The sequence below is a fragment of the Alnus glutinosa genome, chromosome 2, assembly GCF_958979055.1.
Source record: "Alnus glutinosa chromosome 2, dhAlnGlut1.1, whole genome shotgun sequence".
Taxonomy (NCBI): domain Eukaryota; kingdom Viridiplantae; phylum Streptophyta; class Magnoliopsida; order Fagales; family Betulaceae; genus Alnus; species Alnus glutinosa.
Window position 1 is genome coordinate 7,073,912 of NC_084887.1, and position 26,475 is coordinate 7,100,386.

Below are 26,475 nucleotides of genomic sequence, written 5' to 3' on the forward strand. Positions count from 1 at the left end.
GATCAAAGAGATAAACCTAATCCTATCCAAATAACAACATAAAAAAATAAACATGAAACTTATTTCTACCCAAACAACAATAGTAAATTGATAAAACAACTAATGAACTGAATAACTAGTAAATCAATAAATTGAATAATCTAACAGACCCAATACCTAACAACTACTGAATTGCACCTAGACTCTACGTGCACGTAACAAAACATGGCAATAGCATTTCTAATGGATTATGCGTCTCGATCTCACTTTTAATTAGAATAGTTAAGCAAAATCATAAAAAAGCCTTCCGTCCTATTATCTACTAAAAATGCAAAATATATTTGTCTTAGATTTGTGAATCATTACACTATTCACAAATGCATCTTCTTTTTTTTTTTTTTAATATTTCTTTTGGGCCTTTCTCCTTCTCTCTCTTTCCATTCTTTTCCTTTTCTTTTCTTTTTTCCTTCTTTTTTCACGTTTGCTTGTGATTATAATTAATTAGTAGTTATTTTTTACTTCTTCACAAAAAAAAAAATCGTATTGACATTTACAGCTTTTTCCAATTTCATTGATGATATTAGTTTTAATCGAACTTGGTTACTAGAGTATAATTTGTATAAACAGTTCAAGGATTTCAATTTTTTCTATAGCAGAGTGAAGAATAGTAGTGAAATTTAATGACAGTTAGAAAAATGACCGTTAAAAAAATTATATTGTGTTAGAAAAATGTTCATTTTAACGAAACGACCATTGTAAAATATGAACGTATGAAAAAAAAAAAATGTTGAAAAAATAACAGTAAAAAAATACAATGTATTGTAAGGGAAAAAGGGAGAGGGTTCATCTCCTGTATATAGAGCCAATATATTGCTGGTTTATTTCATCAAGCAAAATACATCTTGTTTTGCAGAGGGGTTTTTTTTTTTTTTTTTTTTTTTTTTTTTTTTTTTTTTTTTTTCCTTGTGATGGTTTTTCAGTGATACTGTGTTGGTGATGATGGAAAATAGGGCGATGATATTTGTTGTTTTTTTAGTAGAGATGAATTTTTAATTAAAATATTCTAAAATTTATTATTTTAATAAATTAAAGAATGAGTTTAGATAAGCTGTTGGAGTAATTAAGGTCTTGAAAAGTGGTTAGCTAAGCTAACAAAAATAGATTTTGGTTAGTTATTTTGCATAAAATTTTACATAAACCATTGTGAGTGCTCCCGGTCAGCAAAAACACGAGTTATTGAGTTGCTGTATGCGTCAAATCAGGAGCGGTTGTGGGCTTAAACAGTACGTATTGTTGGATTGAGCAAGCGTGAGTTAATGTAAAATCTATAGCTGTTTTGGGTGTGATTTAGGCCTTGTTTGATAATCTACAGAACATTACACAATAGTGGCTGGCACTATTCACAATTTTTTATTTTATTTTTACATTTTTCAATAACAATCAACATCAAAACATTCTCACTTTTTATATCACATCAATAATTTTTTATTATTATTCAAATAAAAAAAATTCACTACAATACAAATTTTTTTTCCTTTTTTATACAAATTCTTTTTATTTTATATTACATCATCACTTTTTACTAATTCCAAAACTAACAACCCACTATAATACAAAATTGTGAATAGTGTCAACCACTATTGTGTAATGTTCTGTAGGTTATCAAACAAGGCCTTATTCTTTAATATAATGAGAAATGCTATACTTTACTAAATTTTTTTTAAAAAAAGATTATTTTTAAATAATTTATCAATCATATACGTGATATATCATATACTATTTTAAAAATTGTCTCACCATTTCATAAAATGTTAACACATTATTTGAGAAAAAAAAAAAAAAAAAAAAAAAGGCAACAAAATTTATTTTTTGGGAGAGCCCAATTACGTACGGAAGTAATTAAATAAATGTTGAAAGCTGTAAAGTGCTGGCAATCTCAACATGCAATTTACACCTTCTCAGACCCACGTACGCTTTTTAGGTTTGTGCTTTTGACTCGCCCCACACCCACACTTATTGCATACACCTATGACCTATCTCTCTCGATTCAGTATTTAATTCTGCGAGCGTCTGTTCAACAAATCCAGCTAGCTAGCCCTCTTAAAAACGTCAGTCTTTTTTTTTTATTTATTTTTTTTTTTTTATGGAGCTCTCACTTTCAGTACCGGCCACTGCCCAGGCCTTTTAGTAATCCCCTCTCTTTTTCCTTGCAGAATTATTTTATGTGTAAAAATAGAAAGTGATTGATGTGATATAAAGTAGAAATAATTTATATAAAAAAGTGAAAAAAAAATTTGTATTGTAGTGAATTTTTTTAATTAAATAATAATAAAAAATTATTGATGTGATATAAAAAATAAAAAAGAAAAGAATATTTTGAATTTGATATTTTTTGAAAAAGGTCAAAATAAGGGGAGGGAAAGTTAGTAAACGGGGCTTTTTTATATATATATATATATATATATATATATATAGAGAGAGAGAGAGAGAGAGAGAGAGAGAGTATGAACTCAGGCTTGAAGAATGTGCAGCACGGATATATATGCTTCAGCCTTCTACAACCTCTACTCTATTTGTGAGAAAGTAAACGCCATTAATGTGGACTAATTAAAAACCATACGTTTGATCAACCAAATAAAACCCCAAAACCTGAAACTCAAAGAGTACTCTTACTAATTATTCACAAATTTCCCATAAGAAAAATATGGTTTTGGATTGATTAGCTGCTAAAAAGAAATATTCTACAACTGTAGTTTTTTAAGGGTTGAGATTGAATTTGCTTCTCATGGAACAGTACTTGAAATTCAATCTGAACCCTCCCAATCCAAAAACCATTACTACATCTTCATATTCATTCGACTAAGAATAATAATAACTTGGCCGGAAATAATTCTTGCCCCGGCCATATATCCCTCCACCTAGCTAGCTTAAACCTTTAACCCTTCATCAATCATATACTACTACTACGAACCCTTATTTGATACAAAACTAATTCTTACCCAGAAACAGAAACAAAATCGACATTGATTTATGGGTATGTTCGAAGAGTTGCTCCACAAAATGTGCATATAATTGCTTTCCAATATTTCCAATACAATGGCACGTGACAAAACCTTGTAGCCGTCTTCATGTCGGCCACGCTTGCCCCGCCGCCGCACCGCGAACATATCCCTGCCGCCGGCTTGCTCCGCCGCACTTGCCGCTCTTGATCAACGAGGAAACAGAAGCAAACCATGGCGTTTCGGTGGTGTCTCGGACCGGCCGGAATTTCGGGTTTCTGTTACCCTTGGGTGTCTCGTACTGTATATAAGAATGGGATAAATGGGAAGAATGATCGGTCGACAGAGATATATATTAGTGAAATAACCCTCTCTTGTATATATGCATGCGATGCGTTAAGGATCGAGCAAGTTTCGCCAGCATCTTAATCACCGAGCGTTGGATCGATGCCCCGCTGTCGGGTTGCTCGGTAATAGTTGTTCGACATTTAGCATCGATCCATCCTTGTCCTCTTTCCTTTGAAAGGCCGGTAGTTTGGTGCCACGCGTAGGAATACAGTTGGAACTATAACTAGGGGATTTGATGGTTGCAAGATCTGGTACGTACACGTGGACATGAGAAGGGCTGATATTGATCCTGTAATTACTAGGGGCGGGCGGGCGGGCGGGCGCGGTCCCTTTGAAACTGAATATGGGTGGGAGTTGGAAGGTGTCCGTCTTTTTTTGGCTGGGTGTGAGCACACAAAAGTTGTGGTCAAACATATGGGCCCAAACATGAAACATGGGCAACCTTGAAAGCATAAAAATCCCAACCTTTTGTTTGTTTCCCGTGAAAATGAAGAAATAAAACGAAATAAAATGCTGCATTGCATATATCCTTATTAACAATAACTCATTTTAGTTAGAGAAATGCTATATAATACACTCTCATTTCATTTTATATATCTTATTAGACTGATGAGACAGACTGCAATCCTTATCGATCCTTGATTTTTTTTATTTTTTTTTAATAAGGTTAATCCAAGGCTGATAAGCCCGTTAGGACAAGGATGGGATGTGACTATTGTATGGGTGCATAGCTATACAATTAATATAAAATAACCTATTTGCTTTATCTTTGAATGATGATAAAGCTTAGAAATTATATTTTTATTTCATAATTATATCGCAATGCCGGTGTGGTAGTCCTAATCAACCACTGGATCAGTTATTGTTAAAAAAAAAAAAAAAAAAAAAAATTCAAGGATTGGCGGTGATTGCTACATTAACATTGTAAAATATTTATAAAACAAAAATATGGTATATATATAACATTACTCTTTTATCATTTACTAAATTATAAGACTTGATGTGTTTTGTGAAAAATGACTTTTTGATGGAAAATTGTTTATTATGAAATTGAGTTTTCGTTGAATTTATGAGGAAATGGAAGAAACTAAACATATATATATATATATATATATATATATATATATATATATATATATATCGGTTTAAGAGTAGAAGAGGAGCATATTGATATTGCAATGTTGCACTTGATAAATAAATATAATTTTTTCTTCAAATTAATAAAGAACCCCGTGCACGTGTGTGAGAATCACATGATTTATTAAAACTTACGTGAGCATTTAAAATATATGTGATAATCACATATATTTTGGACACATATCAATTTAATAAATTGTATTTAAAAAAATTATTTTGAACACATATCAATTTAATATTGGTTAGAGGAATTTTCTTCCTCTAACCCAATTTGAAAGAAAAATTTATCCATGCAAAATAATACAAACGAAAAAATAAAATAAAATTGTTAACAAATCATCACCATATCTAATAATAATAAAAAAATATATATATATTTACTATATCAACAATGACAGCCTCAATTTGTTTCTGCATTACAAGTCACCAATATCGAATTTTCAGGGCTAACTCGAAAAATTTTGAGACCTAAGACAATAAATTTAAGTGAGACTTTTTTATATTTAAATATTAATATTAATTTTTAGTTTCTATTTTTCATTTACAAATCCTTTTTATTGCTTCTTGCTATTAATTGTTTTTTTAAAACATATAAAATTTATCTATGTTACAAGACATTTAGTTTCAATGTTGGCATATTTTGTGTTGAGCTAAATATAATTCCTGTTATGTAGAATTTAATTTGTGTAAAATAAAATTTACTTTATTCTAAACATTATTTTTATGAACAAACTTAATTAATATATTAGTTTTATGTTCAGACAAAATTACTTTTTTTTTTATTGGGGGGGGGGGGGGGTTAGCTAATTACTTACTTCTTTAATATGCCATTAATGTAACTTTCAATTTTTATCATCCCTTGGGGGGGGGGGAGTTTAGCTAATTACTTACTGCTTTAATATGCCATTAATGTAACTTTCAATTTTTATCATCCCTTCCTTCCAAAGTCTTAATATCTTGGGATTCAATTTTTATTTTTATTATTATTTTTTTTTACTGAGTCTTAATTAAAGAGCATTGACAAACAATTTTACCACAATTGAGGACCACGCCTCAAAAAACAGAAGTCACTAGTTCGAATCCCCCTTCCCTTTCTTGTGTAGACATGTCAAAAAAAAAAAAAATCAGAAGAGAAAACTGACTCAAAAAACTTCCAACTAGCATCTCCAATTGCATCTTGGTCTTCGACCCATGTTCCATCTTCTAGCTGGATTTTCCTGATCATGTGTCTTCTATGATTATCTTTAGCAACAGCGTGAAATAACTTAGTGTTCTTATCACCTTCCTGGAGCCACTAAACTCTTGATTTCTGTTTCCAGAAAGTTTCCTCCATGCAAAGCAATCTGTCCAAATCTTCTCGAGCAGCAGTTAAAGAATTGAAGGTAGATTGGTCGATCATATATATTCTTGAGTTGTCTCTCACCCGGCTGAAAAACTATAGGGTAGCAATCAAACTGCTGCAGTAGTTTGATTGTTGCATCCGTTTGATTGCTAGGTAGAACACAAAAAGTTCCAATGAAAGAAAGTGAATTCGATATTAAACATATTTCTTTTATAAAAAAATACAAAAATAAAAGCAATATGAAGAAAAAAAGAACCAAGGCGAGAATACGGGAAATACGCAATAAGAAAAAAAGATTGAAAATCTGAGAGGATCCGAACGAATTCTGCTTTCATGTCCTTTTCTTTTACTTTAGCGCTAGGTTACTTACGTTACGGTCTCAAAGTCAAGCAGGCTTATACCATTACGCTCACGAGCATAATCTTTGAAATTTTCATTTCTTTGCCGGGCTTGGACCATGTCTCCCGAACAATCTCAGTACATATGGCGCAAGACGATTCCACATATCGAGGTCGAAATGGGATTGGGTGTTTTCACATCTCACCGTAGTGCCCAATTTGTCTTGATTTCCAATTGATGAACAAGAAGGAAAATTTAACTATTGAATTTTGTGACTCGCCCCTGGCTACGTGTCCTTTGGACCCTTCACCCGCTGGCTACCAGTGGAAGCAAGCTAGCCCCCTATGTTGGTTGCCCCTTTCAAGCCCAGCAAGAAAAGGCCCTTACTATAGAGAGTTGACGCACCTTATAATATTAGTAAAGCAACCTTTTGCCTTTTTATTGAGGAGATATAAAAACAAACAACCTTACTAAGGGCTCAAAAGCAACAAGCAAGGGATTGAGCTGCCAACACTAGAAAGCCATTGCGCGTTAGAACAAGTAACAGACGAACGCGCTAGCACGAAAGCCATTGCGTGTTAGCGCCGTAGTTTTCTTGTCGCATTTGATTGCTCCTCAGGCTTTTATAATAAGATAGAAAGGGCTTTTCCTAACCTAGGTTAGGTTCTTCAAGACACTATAGCATTGCTCTCTTCACTTTTGTTGCGGAGCTCGCTGCTTTGAATTTTGTTACGGAGTGGGTGCTTGCCCTTAGTTGGGTTGGGAGAAGAGGGCATTTCCATTGTGAAGGATTCAATCCAGCCACAAGTTCACCTACGGCTACTTTGTTACGACTTCACCCCAGTCGAAGACCCCACCGCGGTATGCGCCAATAAGACCACCAAAAACCTTTGTGGCACTAGTGGTACACAGAAGTCATGGATGATCATTGGTTCGATGCTTTGGGCAAAACTAATTCCCAGGGTGTGAGGGGTGGTGTGTACAGGTCTCGGGTACATATTCACTGCGGCATGCTGATCCGCGATTACTAGCTACTCAAGCTGCCGATGGGTATCCTAAAAGCAAGGAGTTTATGTCTCTTCCTGCGGATAGCAGATTCATAGGTAAAGAAAAGAAATTCTTGGATTTGAAATTGAAGTCTTCATCCTTGCATGGCAAGGTGAGAGGTAGGGCTTAATGGCTTCGTCGGAGGAAAGCGCTAAAAAAAAAAAGGCTTCGTGAGTTTCTTCTAGGCGAGCAACTCTTCTTTCAAGGCTACTGGGAGGAGATCGTTAAATAAAACTTAATTATACTATTATTAATTGAAGCCTTATGTCATTATGGGATTTTAAGTGGTCGTCTAATTGAAAACATCTCCTTTCTCTCTCTCCCAACTCCCCAACAAAGAGAGAGACCCTCTAGTGAGTGTTGTTTCCCCCGGAGGGGGAGGTTTCTTGCCTTCCTCTCTGGGTGCTCGTGACTCCCCTTAGTCTTTCGGGCTAGGGTGGCTTTTGTTCCCCCATGGGCTTGTTTCCAGAGGTGAATGGTCGTTTTCTCCAAGCTTTTTGGGCTTTTGGAGGTTTTGTTCTTCCCGGTTTTTTGAACTGGTGGAGGTTGTTGGTTTGTTTCTTTTTTTTTTTTTTCTTTTCTGTTGTCTCTTTGTGCAGGCAGAGTTTTTCTGGTGTTGGGGCTGATTTCACCATGTTTTGTGTGACTTTTGGAACGGTTTTGAGTCGAAATTTTCGGATTTAGATCTACGTTTCTCTCGCCATTATTGCACATCACAGGCCTCACCTTTGGTTTCACCGGCGTCCTCCGAGTCCCCCAATGTTCGGCATGTCTCTCACTGCCTCCTCCTCATCGGCGCGTGGTGTTCAAGCGCCTGGGTTCTCCCTGGAGCGTGATGGCCACGCGCCACTCTCCCGCCTTCCACTCCCCGTTTGACGGCGGTTTTCAGACGATCTGGTGTTTCCTGCTAGCAGCTCCCCCCTCCCCTCACTGGGCCTCTGCTTGGTGGTTTTTTATTTGTTGTTTTTGTTTTTGTTCTTTAGATGTAGTTTTTCTGTTTCTTTGTTAGTTAAGATCTGTAGGCTGCCTTGTAGATGCTTGGATATTATTGGACTTTTTCGCTTTATAGCGTAAATCAGTCATCTTTTATTTTTAGTTGTGGTGCTTATTTGTTTAGAGGGGCTTCCAATGTATGTTCTTGTAATCTTTAAGTGTATTTTAGGTAGTTTGCTCCCAAATCAGAATTTAGTTCTGATTTTATGTTTAGGGAGTTGTTGTATTCCTTAAATGTTGTAATTGGACCTACGGGGTTCGTTGTTTGAATGAAAGCAGGTAATCGTTGGAAAAAAAGTGGCCGTCTAGTTGGACTGGCCAAATGAGCTGGCCGGCCAGGGAATTCAACAACCTCCTATCACAATATTGCTTTAATTAAATGCAATATATCTCCTCCATTATATGCTGCACATGTTTCTCATCGTTATATTCCAATTCGATTGTCAATCATAACTTTTCAATCACCATCCCTAAAATCGACGTTTGGAGGTATATATATTCCATATTATTATTCCATATTATTATTTCTAGTCAAATCTCATATGATATATAAACTCTTCTCCACTCGTATATCTTAATCTCTATTATATTTTAGAAGAATGTTAGAACTCATTCTAATATCTTTATGCGATCCTTCTATGTTGACATGACATCATATATTTTTTAATAAAAACAAGATAGAGAAATCAAGTTGTAATTTTTCTTTATTAAAAACAGGGTGTCAGGTCAGCATAGAAGAACCCAAAAAAGAGCTCTAGTATTTCTCTACGTTTTATTGTATTTTTCTTTTTCTTTTTTTTTTTTAAAAAAATAATAATTCTTGCACATCTCTGTACATCTTTTGTACATCACTTTTCAAAATCAATCATTAGATTTGTAGGACCCACAAGAATTCACATGTGGGTTCTACAGATCCAATGGTTGATTTTGAAAAGTGATGTACAAAAAATATACAAGTGATGTGCATGTAACATATATTTATTTATTTCTTTTGTTTGTAATGAAAATATGATAAATATCATAAGTATTTTTTAAAAGTAAAATAAATCATTTTCCATATATATATATATATATATATATATATATATGTATATATAGTTTTAATAGTTGCGATTGTGAATTTTACTATAAATATGTGTTTTTATTTATATACATATGCATGTATAAGGAGCGTGTATGTATACTCTAAAACATACTTATATAGAATTAGACCGGATTGTTCAAGACTGTAGATAAATGAACACAAATTTTCTATAAACTGATTTGTAGGAAACTCATACAAACCAACCTCTAAAAGCGACATGTGTCTTTTAAATTTCTAAAAAAGTATGTGAGAAGCACATGCATATTAGAAAGTATAATATAAATAATCTATTTCCTGATAAACATTATATATAATTTATTACAAATATAGTAAAATTAACCTTTATAAGTTCATAAATAGAAATTAATTTACCTAATTAATTCAAATGATAAAACCTTAAAAATAATTAACGATCAACATGAATTTACAAAAAAAAAAAAAAATGATATTTAATTTATCTGAAAAATGAATAAGTTAATTGAACTATTCGTAAATAAAAATTGATTTTTTTTTTTTGAAAAATATATAAGTAGAATTTAGACATATAATCTAACTCTATGAAAAATTCAAGCTATTCGAACTCAACTAGCATTTGAAAAAAAAAAAAAAAACATTACCGCATGTAGTCGTTTGGTTCCTAATGTTTGAACTTTTATCAAATGACTATTTACTAGGTTTCGAAAATTATGAGCATGGGACATGCGGTTGTCCCGTTAACTTTTTTAGTACTTCGTCTAAAATTTAATAGTACGGCGTACGCCACATCAAGGCCTTTAGTGTTTACCATGTGTCTTTATGCTGTCATTAATTATGCCACATCAGCATTAATTACTAAAAGAAAAAATAAAGTGCAAAATTATATTTATATATATATATATATTAAAAAAAGAAAAAAGAAAATTCACATAGAGAAATCCAACCCATCGGCCAAAAATTTTAAAAAAAAAATTAAACAAACAAAATTTAAACTATGAGTGCTCGGCTTGATTACTGCCTTGGTCCCGCACCTCCTTGACGACAGTGCCCCAAACTTCATAAAACGGTCAAATTTTTGAAAAACAGTTACTTTGTTAATTTCTTTTCCCTCGCTCTCTGAGAATCTTGGATGAAGCTCTTCTTCAAACGGCATTGCAGCTCTCTCACCTCTTTCGATTTCAAAAGCACCAAAAACCCATCAACCATTGAATCCCAAATCCTCTGTCTTTGCAAGCTCGGCGCACTCCCCGATGCGGTTCGACTCCTAAACTCCATTCATCCCAGCGACATCGCCGTCAAACCAGTCCTCTACGCTTCACTCTTACAAACATGCACCAAAGTTCTTGCTTTCAACCATGGCCTCCAAATCCATGCCCATCTTCTTAAGTCCGGCCTCGAGACTGACCGTTTCGTCGGGAATAGCTTGCTTTCTCTTTATTTTAAACTAAATCGTGATTTTTCGGAGACTCGGAGAGTTTTTGATGGTCTTTTTGTTAAGGATGTGATATCTTGGACCTCAATGATATCGGGGTATATTCGGGCGGGGAAGCCCGGGAGCTCGCTTGAGTTGTTTTGGGAAATGCTGGGATTCGGGATCGAGCCAAATGGGTTCACTTTATCTGCGGTGATCAAGGCGTGTTCGGTGCTTGGGGACTTGAGGCTAGGCCGGTGCTTTCACGGGGTGGTTGTGAGACGTGGGTTCGATTCGAATCATGTTATTTCTAGTTCGTTGATTGACATGTATGGCAAGAACTATGAATCGAGAGATGCACAGCGGTTGTTTGATGAGTTGCCCGAACCGGACGCTATATGCTGGACTTCGGTTATTTCGGCGTTGACGAGAAATGATTTGTTTGAGGAAGCCATGGGATTCTTTTATACGATGCAAAGAAATCATGGCTTTTCCCCAGATGAATTTACTTGTGGGACAGTGTTGACTGCTTGTGGTAATTTAGGGAGGTTGAAACAAGGTAAAGAAGTGCATGCTAAGGTTTTTACTTCTGGACTTTGTGGAAATGTGGTTGTTGAGAGCAGCCTTTTGGACATGTATGGAAAATGTGGGTCGGTGGATGAATCTCAACGTGTTTTCGATAGGATGCCCAAAAAGAATTCGGTTTCTTGGTCTGCATTGCTTGGAGTATACTGTCAAAATGGAGACTTCGAGTCTGTTATTAAAATTTTTAGGGAAATGGAAGAGGCTGATCTGTATTGTCTCGGAACTGTTCTTCGTGCATGTGCAGGTTTGGCAGCAGTAAGACAAGGGAAAGAGGTTCATTGCCAGTATGTGAAAAGGGGTGGTTGGAGGGATGTCATTGTAGAATCAGCTTTAGTTGGTCTTTATGCAAAATGTGGTTGTATCAGTTTTGCATATAGAATTTTCACGCGGATGCCAGTTAGGAATTTGATAACTTGGAACTCAATGATTTGCGGGCTTGCTCAAAATGGAAAAGGGGAGGAAGCTCTGAGAATCTTTCATGACATGATTAAGGAGGGAATAAAGCCCGATTATATCAGTTTCATTGGGGTTCTTTTTGCTTGTAGTCATACAGGTATGGTTGATCAAGGGCGAGACTATTTTATCTTAATGACAGAAGACTATGGAATCAAAGCTGGAACGGAGCACTATAATTGCATGGTTTACCTTCTAGGCCGTGCTGGGCTACTTGAAGAAGCTGAAAAATTGATCGAGAATGCAGACTGTAAAAATGATTCATCTCTTTGGGCAGTTCTTCTTGGTGCTTGCACCACCTGTACAAACCCGGTAACTGCAGAGCGCATTGCTAAGAAAATGATGGAATTGAAACCTGATTACCACATGAGTTATGTTCTTCTAGCTAATGTTTATAGCGCAATAGGACGATGGAGTGATGCCTCAGAGCTTAGGAGGTTGATGGTAGACAGAGGGGTTAAAAAGATGGTCGGTAAGAGCTGGATTGAAAGCAATAGAAACTTGAGTTCTCATCTTGACGTGGGTAGTTTCATTATTCCTGGAAAAAAATAATACTTCTAGTGTAGGGGATTTTGTGTGATGTTAAGAAGAGATAATAGATTTCATGTTCAAGGCTCTGATGAAAAGGCCTTGATCAAACAGGCGCAATTTTCCTTGCGCTTTCCCTCACAAAGTGCCATCAGATGTCCAGAATAGCACGATATATAGATTATGAAACTTAAAAAATGTGGAGGCAATTGCAGACCTGCATGCCTAATTTCCTGCGAGAAAGTTCATCTTTTGGCATTATTGGAAGTTGGGATTTGATCTCATTTTTTCTGAATGCTTAACTGGGCCATTGAAGTTATATTTTTGCATTGGATTCTCCGGTTCAATCTATTGGTGTGATTTTGTTATGGTACTAACGGGAGGACCAAACACTGATTATCTGATTATGGAGCATTCAAACTACAGCAAATTGAATCATTCAATTTTGACTAACATGATCAAAAAGTCATTTCTTCTTCTTGTTGTTGATCCCTCCCCCTCCCTCCACCTCCCCTTTACCTTATTGCGTACTTCTTGAAATGCGTCTTCTTATCTTTCACTATTTTTTATGAACATAATAATTTATTAAAAAAGGAAAGGCAAAGACCTCATACACAAAAGGTATATAAGAAAGACAACCACCCTAAAGTGTCTAAAATCTAAAAAGTTTAGGTCTGAAAGATTTGAACTCAGAGAAATTAGGCGCATTGGCAACAGCTCAATCTAGAAAGGAGCTCAAAAATGAAATCACATTATCCTGTCAAACAGCATGATGATGAGGAAGTGAAAGCTATGGGTAGGAAAAACAAGGCATCGCAGCAGTTATTTGAGTGAACACTATGCATGAGAATCAACAACATTGCAGTCTTGCAGAAGATTGAAGGAGAGAAACGGCAAAATTTGGTATTTCCATATGAATTAACTTACGATATACACAAGGGAGTAGCCCCAGATTTAGTGATTTACATATCTTGATCAAAACCTCAACTTTGTTGGTTAGAATCTTCCATCAACCACTATTGTACTATATCCCTTTCTATTGTGACATTCACACATACACAATCTTCATTAGCTTGCAAAATGCTGCTTCTGTACAGTGTATACTACACGGGGGGGTCCCGAACTGTAAACATACAATAATAGGGTATCCTAAAGACCTGAAGAAATTTCATCATATTCATCTACAGTTTCAGAATCGGATAATTCTTGCAAGTCATCCGACTCATCTTCAGTTACAGAGTCGGATGACAGTTGAGAGTCCAAAGCAAATGTCATCTCTCGGGTAGCCAATTTAGCAAGGTCATTTCGGTTGGCATTTTTATAAGCATCAATAATAGCCTTGAACAAGGATTCACTGGGCTCGATCTCTCCAAATTTTAGTTGGCTGTAAATCCGCTTCACACCCTCAACCATTCCAGCTTTTCCATAGCAAGATACTAGATTTATATATGTTACAAGGTCTGGCTTCTGGTCCTCATCCTGCATTTTCATGAACATGTTCAAAGCCTTGTCAATTTCCCCAAATACCCCATAAGCATATATGGTAACATTGTAGGCGGAAGAATCAAGAACCACATCAGCTGTTGCTAAGGTTTCGCAGGACTCAATTGCAGAAGCATGCATACCCACTACAGAGAAAACAGAGGTGATGACAGCTTGTCGAGCATAAGGTTTTCCTTCCTGGTAAGATGACTCTAGCTGTGTTACTGCTTCAATTGGAAAGCCTCCCTTTTTCAATACAGTGAATAATACTTTGAAGGTCCCAGTGTCAGGCAGGAGCTTCCGAGTTACCATCTCATGCAACAATTCACCGCACTCACGTAACTGGCCATTAGTGGCATAACACGCCATTACCTTGTTATATGAGACACAGTCCCTCAGTAAACCTGACTGTTTCATCTCCTCCGCAACATCAATGGCTTCATCAAGCATGCCCATGTTCTTGTAAAGGTACATCATCGTTGCAAATGAAACCCCATCTGCCCAACCCTTTCCCCTCAAATCTTCAAAAACCAATCTGGCTTCAGAAACCATCCCTAGATCTGCATAAAGATTGATCATACTGTTTGATGCAACAATATCTGGACCGTCCTCCAAGTCCTTTATCCTCTCGTAGAGTGCTTTTGCTCCTTCCAAGTTCCCCAGCTTACCATTAGCCTTAATCATAGATGTCAACACTATTTGATTTGCTGAAATCTTGGATTCTTCCATCTGGCGGAAGTATTGAAAAGCATCTGCAACTCTGCCGGACTCTGCAAATCCATTGATTAAAGATCCATAGACTACTTCATTCGGTGTAACTCCTACTCTTACCATTTCTTGGTAGACACCAACAGCATCAGAAAGCTGGCCAAGACGGGCATAGCATGCAATAACAGCAGAGAAGGTCATAACATGTGGCTTAAAACCCATTGCCTGCATTTCAGATAAGAGGTCTCTTGCTTGTTCCACTAAATCGCCTCCAGCAAACATTTGAACGAGAGAATTATAAGTGCACTCGTCAGGCCAAGTCCCATAATTTCTCATGCTCTTGAAGAGAGAGAGAGCTTTATCATAAAGCTTTGCCTTTCCATAAGCTTTAACCATAATATTGTATTCCAAAATATCCTTGTTCTGTCCAACCAAATCTCTCTTACCAAAGAACACGGCCTCAGCTTCAGCCCAAAGTCCCTTTTCAGCATAAACATCTATAATTGCTCCACGTGTCTTTGATGACAACCTACCATTAGATTGACTCTTTTCTAAAAATGATTTTGCCTGATCAAGCAATCCTCCATTAATATACATCTTAATAACACCAGGAATAGAATGCCCATCAACATGCAAGCCATATTTTTCCATTTCCAAAAGCACACCCTCCACATCTTGAATCATATTTCTCTCGCATAATATATGGAGCACAGCTCGATGAGTTACACTATCAGGGAAAAGGCCCACCTCTCTAATCTTCCTGTAACACTTGAGAGCTGCATCAATGTTCCCTGCTTCCGCATACAAAGACAGAAAGATGTTAAAAGTTTTTGTATCAGGACATATACCCCTTTCTTCCATCTTAGTAAGCAACAATTCTGCCTCCGACAAATTACCATGACTTCCACAAGTAAAGATCATAGTATTAAAAGTAATGGTATCCATTGCCACCCCAGACTTCAGCATTTCGGCAAACACATCAGCTGCATCTTTGAGTCGCCCAGCCTTCCCATACAAATCAATCAGCGTATTATACGTAGATGTAAGTCTTGGCTTCCGAACAGGATTCTCCACATCTGATGCACTCATAACTTTTGAAGCAGAAATTCTCCCACCTGTCTTGAAAAGCTCCGTCGACAAGAAATGCTTAAAACTAATAAGTCCTGAGCCAGTCCCATTTACAGAATCAACTATAGAATCTAAATCAAGATCATCCAACTCAACCTGCCCAAAACACCAGGCCTTATAAAACTTATCTGCCCTCTCAAACTCTCCTGCATCCTTAAACACCCGAACAACCGTATTCATTGTAACCTCATCCGGAAAAAGTCCCCTTTGTCTCATGTGCTTAATCCACAAAAGCGATTCTTTCACGAGCCCTGCTTTACCGTACACATCAACAAGCATCCCGTAAGTATTGTTCGTGGGAAAAACCCCATTTTTTGCCATTTCAACCCAACAAAGCCTCAACTCATCCCATTTCTGAGCTCTACCCAAAGCACGAAGCACAACATTATAGTGAATTACATTGGGCACATATCCTTTCCGCGACTTAAACCACTCAAAAACCCTAATTACTCTTTCCCAGCTACTCTGTTCTTTGAGAATCACCGTCTGTTCTTTTGGACTAAAATTCCCATCAAACGAATCAAGGGTCTTTTCGACATCGTTTTTAGACTCCAAAGACCTCAAAATCGAAGGCAACGCGCCTCCATACCTCTTCTTCCTACCATTAATCGAAGAACCTATCGGGGACAAAGCTAATGTTCTGGAATGGCACTGAAGCTTAAACCCTAGAAAAACCCTAGGTCCTTTTAGATTCTGCTTGTGGTCATGTGAATTTACCATAATATCAAGGGTCCCCCCGTAAGAGGGTGAAGCATAGCGCAAAGAGTAGAGCTGTCTTTTCGCTAAACTATGGTCGGGCAGACTAAACCCTAGAAAAGCCCTAGTTTTGAAAGGAGAGTAAGGGTTCAGAAGCTTACTTGGGTTTTGCATTGAGTTGTGGAGAGTATCTTGACCTAATTCTCTGGAGCCGTAGCTGTGGCTGTGGCTGTAGCTGTAACTGTGACTGGGGGGGAGCATCATTTGTGGTCTTTGTTTTTCTAATCTGTGGAGGTTTTGGGTTCAATGGCTTTTTGGCATCATGTGAGGTTTGGATTTGTTGGAGAGATTAGGGTTAAACAGTACCGTTGTTGTCCTGGAACCTTTTAATTAATTTTCTTTTAAATCCAACGGTTAAAAGAGATATTTGGTACAAGTACTTTAAAAATTTTATTTTTTAATATTATAGTTTTATTTCGCTTCATATATAGTACTAAAGTTTTGAAAAAAGATTGACTTATTACTTTTGTCTTTTTTTTTTTTGGTCCAAATTTTAATAGATTGTCACGTGCTAACCAATTAAGATTGACACGTGGCATAATATAAAAAAAATTAATTAAAAAACTTTTTTAAAAAATAAAAACTTTAAAATATTCAAAAAAAAGAGGGGTGGCTCTTGGCTGGCCACCCCTATGACCTTTAGAAAAAAAAATAGAGAAAACAAAAATAATAATATTTGAGGATTTTGGCTCTGGGGGTGGTCCAGCCACCCCCAAGGGCCAAAACCCATTTTCCTATATATATATATATATATATATATATATATATATATATAAAGGCCATAGGGGTGGCCAGCCGCCCCAACTTTTTTTTTTCCTTTTTAATTATGTAAGTTTTTAATATTTTTATTTTTTTAAGTTTTATTAATTTTAATTATTAATTAATTTTTAAAGTTTTTTTTTTATATTGTGCCATGTGTCAATTCCCATTGGGTGACACGTGGCAATCCGTTAAAATTTGGACAAAAATATAGACTGAGGTACTAAGTCAGTCTTTTCCTAAAACCCATGTAACATCTGTAAAGCGAAATGAAATTGAGGTACCAAAAAATAAAAATTTTAAACCACATGTACCAAATATATCTTTAACCCTAAATTCAATTCGTAATATTTAATAGGGATGTCAATTCATGTTTGCATATTAGGTTTGGATCGTATTAATATATGAATATAAGACTATATAGGTCAACTATAACTAAACTCATTTAATTAAACGGGTTAGACCCCTCCGGCTAATTTTGTGTTGGGTGCGTGTCAATTTCGAATCATGTCGAAGCATGAGTGTAAAACCCCTCAACCCTAACTCATTAATTTCGTGTTGGATTCATCTTTAATTCGTAGGTCGTATGAATAATTGTTAGCCTCAATATTAAACTAACATATGTTAAAAAAGGTATGTGATTTTTTCATGTATTTTAACATATGTTCTTAGAGTATAAAATGCATGTAAAAGTCATATGCTATAAGGACAAATGCCGCATACTTTCCTTTTTTTTTTTCTTTTTTTTTAATTATTGAATAAGGAAAAGAATTACCAGAGAGGATTCTTCCCGCTCCTTTTCCTCCTCTTTTCTTTTTTGAATGAACCTGTTTTCATCCAATTTTTTCTATGTATTAAAACATCCATTTTTTCTTTTTCAATATGATAGCAGCAATTAACAAACAGCCATGACGTGAGATAAGTTAAGAATATCTCCAATAATAATTGGTAAAGTAGTTATTGAAAAAGTACAGTTCTTTACTTTTAACTATTGTTTTTTCTATACTATCTTCAACAAATTCTCTATTCCACTCTTAATTTTCTTTAAATATATATATATATATATATATATTTGTGTGGAAGAGAGTGTGAAAGAAAGAGGGAGAGAGAGAGCGAAAAAAGAAGAGGAAGAGAGAGAAAACAATAAAAAACTGTTTTTAGTGTAAATAGTGAAAAAGCTCTTCTGCCTATTTACTATTCACACTAGAATGAAAAATTATATTCTACCTATTTTGTTGAAGATGAAAAGTTGAGGCAAACTATCTTTTTTTCTTCTTTCTTCTGCCTATTTACTGTTTACATTATAAATAATTTTGATTGCTCCCTCCCTCCCATTCAACACCCCTTAACCCAGCAAGGCAAAACAAAACCAAATCAAATTAGGAAGGTAAAATCAGTAGTTCATCTAGTGCCTGTCCCAGCACAGGAAGAGATCATTGCAGAAACAACACCATCTCATTTAAAGTCTGCTCAAGACTCCAAGGAGAAGACCTTGGTCGCTGCAACAGCCCCATTCTATTTCTTTCCCCCTTTGTATAGAACCGTTAGTTCATGGGCTTTACAAAAATAGAAAAAAGTTGTATTTTGAGCAGCTAAAATAGACATCATTGGTGGAGATGAGCACCATGATATCTAATTCCTTTAAGATCTGTCGATAGAATGGCATTTGCTACGATTAATAAATTTAAGAACACTCAATTTCACAAATCAAAAGTAAATGGACTTAATTACCGAGTGGTGTGCGAGAGATCGTGATATCTAATCCGATTCGACCCAAAAGACAATAGTAAAATGTGTTTGAGCCAATTCTAGATTCGTCATTTTAGTAACAAAATACAAAAAGAAACACATCAGGAGGTATAACTGTAAAAAATGGTGAGGGGAATGAATTTGAGTGAAGAAATAAACTCTTCCGGCAAATCGGGTGAAATCCATTCACAAATTACCATCTCCGTTCAATTTGTGCCATGTCATAGTGCCGCCATCATGGTCCCTCTTGCCGCCTCACGCTTCATCTCAGCAGCCTTGCCGCTGCCTCGGAAATACATGTATACTTGCTGCAGATAGGAACAAATAAGAGAGTCTGAGAAGCCAACACACTAAACCTTATAATGGCAGCAAGTTAAAAGTCAAAATTGTTAAACCTGAATAACCCAGATACTGAGCACTGATTCTAGGCAGAAGAATGCAAATCCAATCAAGTAGAATATCTGCAAGTAAGAACAAAAACATTGGCAGAAAGCAACCATCAACATCAAACCATTGGCATGCCGATTGCTGACATAGCAGGCCAGGCCTTCTCGTCTTTATTTTGCATTTGGCAACCTTTAAACTTAGACCTACCCTGAACTTTACATATCGATTTGGCTTAGTTGCTGTAAAAAAAACTAAAAAAGATCTCTTGTAGTTTTTTTTTTTTTTTTTTTAGATCCCCTAAAGTTTTTTCAACGATCCAAATTTAATTTCACTCTCTTTCTCATGAAAAACTTGAATTCAATTTGGACCAGCACCTAAGCCAAACCCATAGCTGAAAGTCAATTTATTGTCGCCATGGTGGTCCAATAACAACATCGAAGTCAATATATATATAATGACGAGGAACCTCTCCAAGGCAGGCCACTTCGTGTACCCATCTATGTCAGGTAAACTTCGGACCCGTGGAAAGCACCCCCTCCACACAAATCGGGTAATATAGAGTAACAAATATAGAGTAACAAATGCACTTAGAACTTACCCCAACCAAAGCATGATCACTCAACACATCAATTGCGGGCAAAATACCTCTGTCCACAGGAACATACCATAAAAACATCAGCTTCAGAGTACAAAATGAAATACTGGCATTACACTAGGAAATACCAAGTACTAAAACATGATAAATATAACGAGTAGATAAGGTTGGTTACTAATATATGCAAACACACTGTTATAAAGAGTAAAAAATGTAAGAACTTCGGCCAACATTTTTAATTAACCAAAAAATCCTTTAGCAAAATATTCGTTCCAAATATCGACAAAAGCAATTGTAACAGAAGATCTTAATATTTTCCTCCCCCGCTTCATCTATATCTTTGTTACCTACTTCTGAAAGAACAAACCATTGAAAAAACCATAAACCAGCTATTGTGTAGCTAAGAAAAGGCCCTTGATGCAACTAGTAAGCAAAATCTTACGTGAGAGATTTTCCCTTGAAAATAATGGGAGGAGCAACGGCAGCAAAGATGCAAAAGCCAATGTGTATCTGCAAGGAGAAAAACAGAATTGAGGCAATCCCAATACATCTATGCAGAAAGAATATCTAAAATAAGAACACAACTGAACTTACCACATAAGACAAGAAAAACCACCCAAACTTCAGAGCACTATCGGTCCTGAAACAGGAGATTGCACATAATTTTAGAAAATAACCTGATGTCAGAACAAACAAAAAACAAAACATAAGATCAAGGACACGACAGAGAAAAAAAAAAGAAAAAAAAAAAGAAAAAAAACCATCTGCTTATATTTTTCATAACTCCCTTCCAATGTAATGTATGAAGCACAAAAGGATTACTATGGCAATTAGCAGGTTCTACTAGAGATAAGATGCTCAGTGACTTGAACTACCTACATGTCAAGACACATCCATTAGTGCTTCAAATCTCATGGAGTAAATGTCCTATTATTCCAAATGGCATATTGACAGTTTTTACAAGGTACCTGACAAATTACCTGAAATATTGACAACTATTTAGAAGCAGGGTGCCATATATGTACATCCAGTATGAACAGATTTAAATCACTATGGACACACTGAGACGCTGATTATCGTCATATTTTAGTATGGCAATTTATTGTCTGTCAGCCTAACTGATTCAAATAATCTTAATGTGGATCAAAAACTACAATTTGTAACCACGTGCTTTCCAATTTTGGCATTAGTTTAAGCGCAATCTCTTCCTTGTATCTCACATTCTTTCTTGTACTTAACTATTAAAAAAATGAACGGAAGTTAAAAAATATGCTTCCTTCCCGGGTGCCATAAATGCATTAGATATTTTTACCAGTAATCATTTGTTTATGCTGCCTACAAACATTTTATACAATGTTTCTACAACATTGAGTCTGTTTTTGTGTCAACCTTCTCAAGTATTTCACATTATTCCCATACTTCCCCCAAATTTACAGACTCGTCCCATGGGAAGACATTCTGGAGCTCCAAAATGTTGGGACCCATCCCATAGTTAAACCAAAAAAAAAATACAAAAAATAATCAGAATTAATCATTTCATGGCCTCACAAATATGCTGGAAAAGTGGAAATCTCCTATAATTTTTTTCCCAGTGGTGAAAAAAACAATTGAGGTCGAATCAGACAGAATATTACCTCATCGCACGATAAAGAGGGCGATACCACAACACATATGCTCCAGGAACCCCTGATATGAAGTAGATGATAGCTAGAAACCAAATTGTCGGGCCTACAACAGAAGATGTGTTCAAGACCAAATCACGCAAGACTTATATTATACGATTAGGGGCCTATAATTAAGTTGCATAACTAACCTTCTCCTTTGATCCAGGCTGTGGTAATGGCCACGATATTCCACAAAAGACACACAATCAAACCTGCAAAACATTACAAAGTTCATAAACTCAAAGCCACTCTTTTAGTTTTTTTTTTGTGTGCGCGCCCGTGTGGCATAGTCAGTCAAAAGAGACCATCTTGACTTTGTTTTTTATTAGAACATTTTTGGTACAAGAGCAGGGAATAGAATAAAGTCACTAAGATCTGCCTCAACCAACTGAAAAGAGGCACATCCAACAAGAAGCTACAATGTCCATCTTATCAGCATAACATCTCAAAACCATAAAATATGCAGGAGGCATATTTGAAAAGAAAATGAATAGTTTGTCAAATAGAAACTCCAGGCAGCTAACTCGACCAGATCAGGGAGCAAACAGTAAAAGGGGGGAGGGGATTGGAACCTTTGAAGCAGCGTGAGTATTAACTCGACCAGAAACCTGAGGACAAACCTTTTAGACATAACTCTGGTACTCAAGACATCAGTCAAGCTGTAAAGCTCCATTCCCCTTTCAGCACAGAAACATGCCGATATCAGGAAATAGATCTCTTCATGATCTTATTACCAATTTTGAAACATGGAATTGACTCTCAACTTAATTAATAATGTGGACAACCTTTTTAACTCTGGTTTTTTAAGCTGTGAAAGATATTAGAACATGTGGTCTTTCTGTTTGAATAAGCTAGATTTTTATTTTCTTTAAGTACTTTTTGAATATGGTATTGAGGATTTAAGAAATATCAACTTCATCTACTAGCTATTAGGATTTACACAGACTCTTTCAGAATGCTAGCAGGTTCTATAGATACAGACTAAAAGGTCTTAAGTGGGAATTTAGATGCCAGTAAGCTCTAGCTCAAATATCATCTTCTGTCCCCATAAGAATAAAGGTGGACACGCGGGGGGGGGGGGGGGGGGGGGGGGGGGGGTGTTGAAGTCATAATTCAAGACCACCGGATGTCTGCGTAACTTACAATCAAAAAAATAACAGACTATTCTTCTCCTTGTTCATTATATGTACTGACATACGCACCAACCTTCACAAGGAGGAACGAGGTGAATTTTTCTTGTCATAGCTTAATCATTTAAGTTGGATCCTCTAACTACCTCATGAGCTTCCTAATGAAGCTATAAATAGTGGCTTTATTTTTCAAAGAAATAGGCAACACAGTTTTTTTTTTTTGTTTATCCCCCACCCAGCAAAGAGAAGAGATAGATGAGGGCGCATTACTTTCAAATAATGCCTCCGGGTTCCACTTCCGAACAAAGTTAGAAAGTTAGAACATTTTAACATCAATTTGTTAACTTAAACTACTTCAATTTTACAAAGAAAAGTGGGATAAATACAGATACACAAGTGAATAATATATGACCCGTTGAAACTGAATCTAACTGTCAAGAGCTAGGACTTTTAGCTAACTTACCCAAATATGTCGTAAAAGCAACATACTGAATTCTTTGTAGATGGATAGGTATTTCATTTGCAATGTCATGATGGATGAGAGGACAAAATGGGGGCCAATTTTTCTCCTCTATAACAACTCCAGCTGCAAAACAAAAGAAAGATCTTATATTGTAAAAAGTACATGGAAAATTGGCAATGCACATCATTACCAAAGTTTCTTTTAAGCACAAATGAAAAATGGATATACCTCTTGCTACAGCATCTTCCCTCCGTCTTATTTCCTGCAAAGCATCATGAAAGCTGATATGTGATTACAAAATAAGCACAGTTTATGTCTAAAAGCACATGAAATTACCCAATTAAAACTTTTTATTTTTGTAAGTAATTGGCCCCAAGGGGTTGGCTTAAGTTGTAAGGGCCTTGGTCTTGGTGGCATTTCCATCAGGTTTAAGGTTCAAATCTCCTTGGGTGCATACAATTTCTTCGGGCCAGCCCGCTGGCGAAGTCAGAGTATTACCCGATCCGTGTGAAATGGGCACTTTGCACGGGTTCGAGGTTTACTCGACAAGGGTGGGTATACGAAGTGATCATGTCTTGGAGGGGTTCATTATCATAAAAAAATAAAATAAAATAAAAAGTAATTGGCCCCAAGGGGAGGGAGATGGAGAAATTCAAACTAGTAACCACTGCTTTATGAGGTGAGATCCCTAATCGATTGAGGTACCCTTTGGAGTTAAAATTACCCAATTAAAACTAAGGCCATGCTGAGAGCATATACTGTACAATGTCAAATTTAGTTTCCACATAAAAGATAGCCAAAGTAAAAAAAAATAGAAGTATATATACGTCTCATAATATACATGTATTTATATATAACACAGACTGAAAATAATGTCAATATAATAATTTTAGGAGAAAAAAATAAAACAATAAAGTTTTTGAATGTGAATATTTTGCTAGACCTAAGTCAATCAATAAGTGGCTGATTATTATCCTTTCCCTGCCAACAGTTACACATAGCATGCACTTTTCCTACTAGAAAAGAATTGCCTAATATGAACCCTGAAATCAACAAACCTTTTTTTTTTTATATAGGTAAGAGAGCTGAAATCAACAAACTTATAGTGATTTCAGTGCCATTCATGTGGAAGAATGGTCTACAAAGTTTTTCTAAAAGCACCAGTTATGTGATTTATGAATCCATGTTCAGAAGGGACCATATGCAATTGTAGGAGTAATTACCTGTTCCCTCCTTTTCAACTCGGCCTCTTTAGCCTGGAGCTCCTTCTCCTTTGTTTTCAAATCCTAAAGTTAAACAGGAAATATATTTAAAAGAAACACGAAGGGAAATATGCAATCAAACAGAACATTCAGATAGCAAAATGTACTTCCAATTTAACATTGAGAACTTTAATCCACCTTTCCATTATCAAGAGGAATATCAATTGTAGCACCACGATCATAAGGTTCAGGAGGCAGTGGTGAAAGCCTTGAGGTAGCAGGAGGAACACTTCCGGGATTCTAAAAATGCCAAAAGAATAGTTTCATAAGAATATATATGGATTCAGTACATTATGAAGGCAATATCATGTCACTACTGCATGATGATGCATCCACAAAAAAGGATACGTAAAAATGTCACGGTATGCACCCATAACTTTGAAAGAGCAGTCTCCCATAAAAATTCCATGAAGCAAACAAGTTATACAAGTGAATGCAGACAGTGTCACTGGCTAGAAAGATTATGCATAAATAAGTGATCAGAAGAATAGGAATTAAATGTGTTGCTTAAGGCCTACCAGTGAATAATTCTGGTTAATCAAATAAGCCGAAATATCCTCCAAGTCTTACTCTGTAAATGAGTGCATTAAGAGCAGTCATCATCCTATGAACTAATGAATAAGATTTTGGTCCACCACAACTTTGATGTCTAAAAAGGGTCCTCTTTAAGTCAGATCGCATATTCTTGTCAAACCTTAACAGCTCTACCAATTGGATTCCAACATCATCAAGTATAAAAAAATTGATGAGTCATTCAGCATATATAAATGGATTTCTACACATACAGATCCAACATTTCCAATTCGTTAATATTGGGAATCCATCAAGCCAATAACCTATGCATCCATACCTCTGGACCAAACACAATGTAAAAGAAACCAAAAACTATGAGTAATGTTGCATTTATGGAAAATAAAGCACATCACAGATGCCTCTTCTGCATTAGTTGACCAAAAAAAGCCTTATGTTAAACATAAAGATATCAGGGAAAGGAAAAGGGCAAGCTTACTGTCATATAAAAAGCACCTCCGCCATAGTTTGATTGCCCTGAGCCTTTCCCTCTACCTGCCGAATCCTATAATATTAAAAAAAGTTTGAGTCTATCAAAAATGGAAAAAAGAAAAAAGAAAAGTGATAATATAGAGTACATGACTATGACAGATCGATACAAATTAGGAGCATAACAAGACAAAATATATTCCCATCTATGGGTAACAACTAACCAGAAAACTCTCCAAGAGTATACAAAACAATGAAAGTTATCTCACAATTCGTGATATAACTTCACGCATTTCAATTTGCTTATAATAAATCAAAATTTTCTTCTTTGTTTTGCTAAGGCAAAAATCAACATGCCATACTCATGGACAAAGACTACTAAACAATCTCAAACATATCAAGTAATTGAACACAAATTATAAGTATTAAGTAACATATATATAAAAATAAATTAGACATCTAATCTCTTAAACCTAATTCGCTTTAACAAGTGAAACCATTCTAAAAATAAAAAGGGAACTAGAAGTAACAGCGATAACATTCCAATTATGCTCCATCTTTAACAGGTGAGAATGGGATTACGAAAGAAAAACGAATATATAAGACAATAGCTCCTAAGATCCAACAATTTGTATTCTTCACATTTCCTCGGATTTCTCGGCACCCAAGCAGAAAGTTAATTTGTAAAGGAGGAAAAGACATACAAGTAAAAAATAGATACGTGAACCACATTGCGATTTACGAAATCGAATTCACCAAGGAAATGAAATACCAGAAACAGATCTAACTCGAAATCGGGATCGAAATCAAAACAACAAAATCCAACAAATACATTGCCAAAACATTTCCGATTCCACAAAATTTCAAATCCAACATAGATGCATACAAAAATATGTATGTATAGGCGTAGAACTCACCGCGAACGGATTGACCTCTTCTTCGTCGAAAGGATTGGACTCGTAGCGACTCATTGTATGGAGATCCGAACTCAGTGAGGCAAGCGCGATGAGATCTGAATCGGGAAAAATAGGATCTTTAGGAGAATTGGTCAGGAAGAAGAGTGAGAGTATAGGAAATCGATGGAATGTACGGATTTTGTCTTTGAAGTGTGTGTTTGTTTCCCAGGAAAATTAAAAAGATAAAAGGGTTAAAAAGTGTTTGGCGCGTGTAAG

General features: G+C 35.9%; 4 protein-coding genes across 5 annotated transcripts; 1 reads left to right on the forward strand and 3 right to left on the reverse strand.

Annotated features, from left to right (window-relative positions):
- Positions 1-2,666: 2,666 nt before the first annotated feature.
- Positions 2,667-3,337, reverse strand: LOC133861744 (uncharacterized). The gene has a single exon (XM_062297542.1). It carries the CDS (start codon positions 3,212-3,214, stop codon positions 3,008-3,010), a length of 207 nt encoding a protein of 68 aa, XP_062153526.1. The 5' UTR covers positions 3,215-3,337; the 3' UTR covers positions 2,667-3,007.
- Positions 3,338-10,300: 6,963 nt separating this feature from the next.
- On the forward strand, positions 10,301-12,628 carry LOC133861455 (pentatricopeptide repeat-containing protein At1g03540). Its single transcript, XM_062297248.1, has one exon. The coding sequence runs from the start codon at positions 10,374-10,376 to the stop codon at positions 12,243-12,245; it is 1,872 nt and encodes a 623-aa protein (XP_062153232.1). The 5' UTR covers positions 10,301-10,373; the 3' UTR covers positions 12,246-12,628.
- A 470-nt stretch (positions 12,629-13,098) lies between these two features.
- Positions 13,099-16,593, reverse strand: LOC133859178 (pentatricopeptide repeat-containing protein At1g73710). Its single transcript, XM_062294503.1, has one exon. The coding sequence runs from the start codon at positions 16,497-16,499 to the stop codon at positions 13,371-13,373; it is 3,129 nt and encodes a 1,042-aa protein (XP_062150487.1). The 5' UTR covers positions 16,500-16,593; the 3' UTR covers positions 13,099-13,370.
- Positions 16,594-18,752: 2,159 nt separating this feature from the next.
- On the reverse strand, positions 18,753-26,475 carry LOC133861101 (secretory carrier-associated membrane protein 1). 2 transcript variants are annotated; one of them, XM_062296809.1, is made up of 13 exons: positions 26,221-26,471; positions 25,314-25,379; positions 24,443-24,544; positions 24,266-24,328; positions 23,271-23,304; positions 23,043-23,165; positions 21,599-21,661; positions 21,420-21,513; positions 20,380-20,425; positions 20,228-20,295; positions 19,789-19,837; positions 19,199-19,264; positions 18,753-19,111 (listed from the first exon to the last, which is right to left on the reverse strand). In XM_062296809.1, the coding sequence occupies exons 1-13, from the start codon at positions 26,272-26,274 to the stop codon at positions 19,025-19,027; spliced, it is 915 nt and encodes a 304-aa protein (XP_062152793.1). In that variant the 5' UTR covers positions 26,275-26,471; the 3' UTR covers positions 18,753-19,024. The 2 variants fall into 2 exon arrangements, with proteins under 2 accessions (XP_062152793.1, XP_062152794.1); XM_062296810.1 differs by lacking the exon at positions 25,314-25,379 and having other exon boundaries at positions 26,221-26,475.

Coding starts and splice junctions, on each gene's coding strand:
- LOC133861744 (XM_062297542.1), bottom strand. CDS start 3,214: ATGGTTTGCTTCTGTTTCCTCGTTGATCAAGAGCGGCAAGTGCGGCGG.
- LOC133861455 (XM_062297248.1), top strand. CDS start 10,374: ATGAAGCTCTTCTTCAAACGGCATTGCAGCTCTCTCACCTCTTTCGAT.
- LOC133859178 (XM_062294503.1), bottom strand. CDS start 16,499: ATGATGCTCCCCCCCAGTCACAGTTACAGCTACAGCCACAGCCACAGC.
- LOC133861101 (XM_062296809.1), bottom strand. CDS start 26,274: ATGAGTCGCTACGAGTCCAATCCTTTCGACGAAGAAGAGGTCAATCCG. Junction 19,838..20,227: donor TTCAAGGGAAAATCTCTCAC/GTAAGATTTTGC, acceptor TCCTGTGGACAG/AGGTATTTTGCCCGCAATTG. Junction 19,265..19,788: donor GTGATCATGCTTTGGTTGGG/GTAAGTTCTAAG, acceptor TCTTACTTGCAG/ATATTCTACTTGATTGGATT.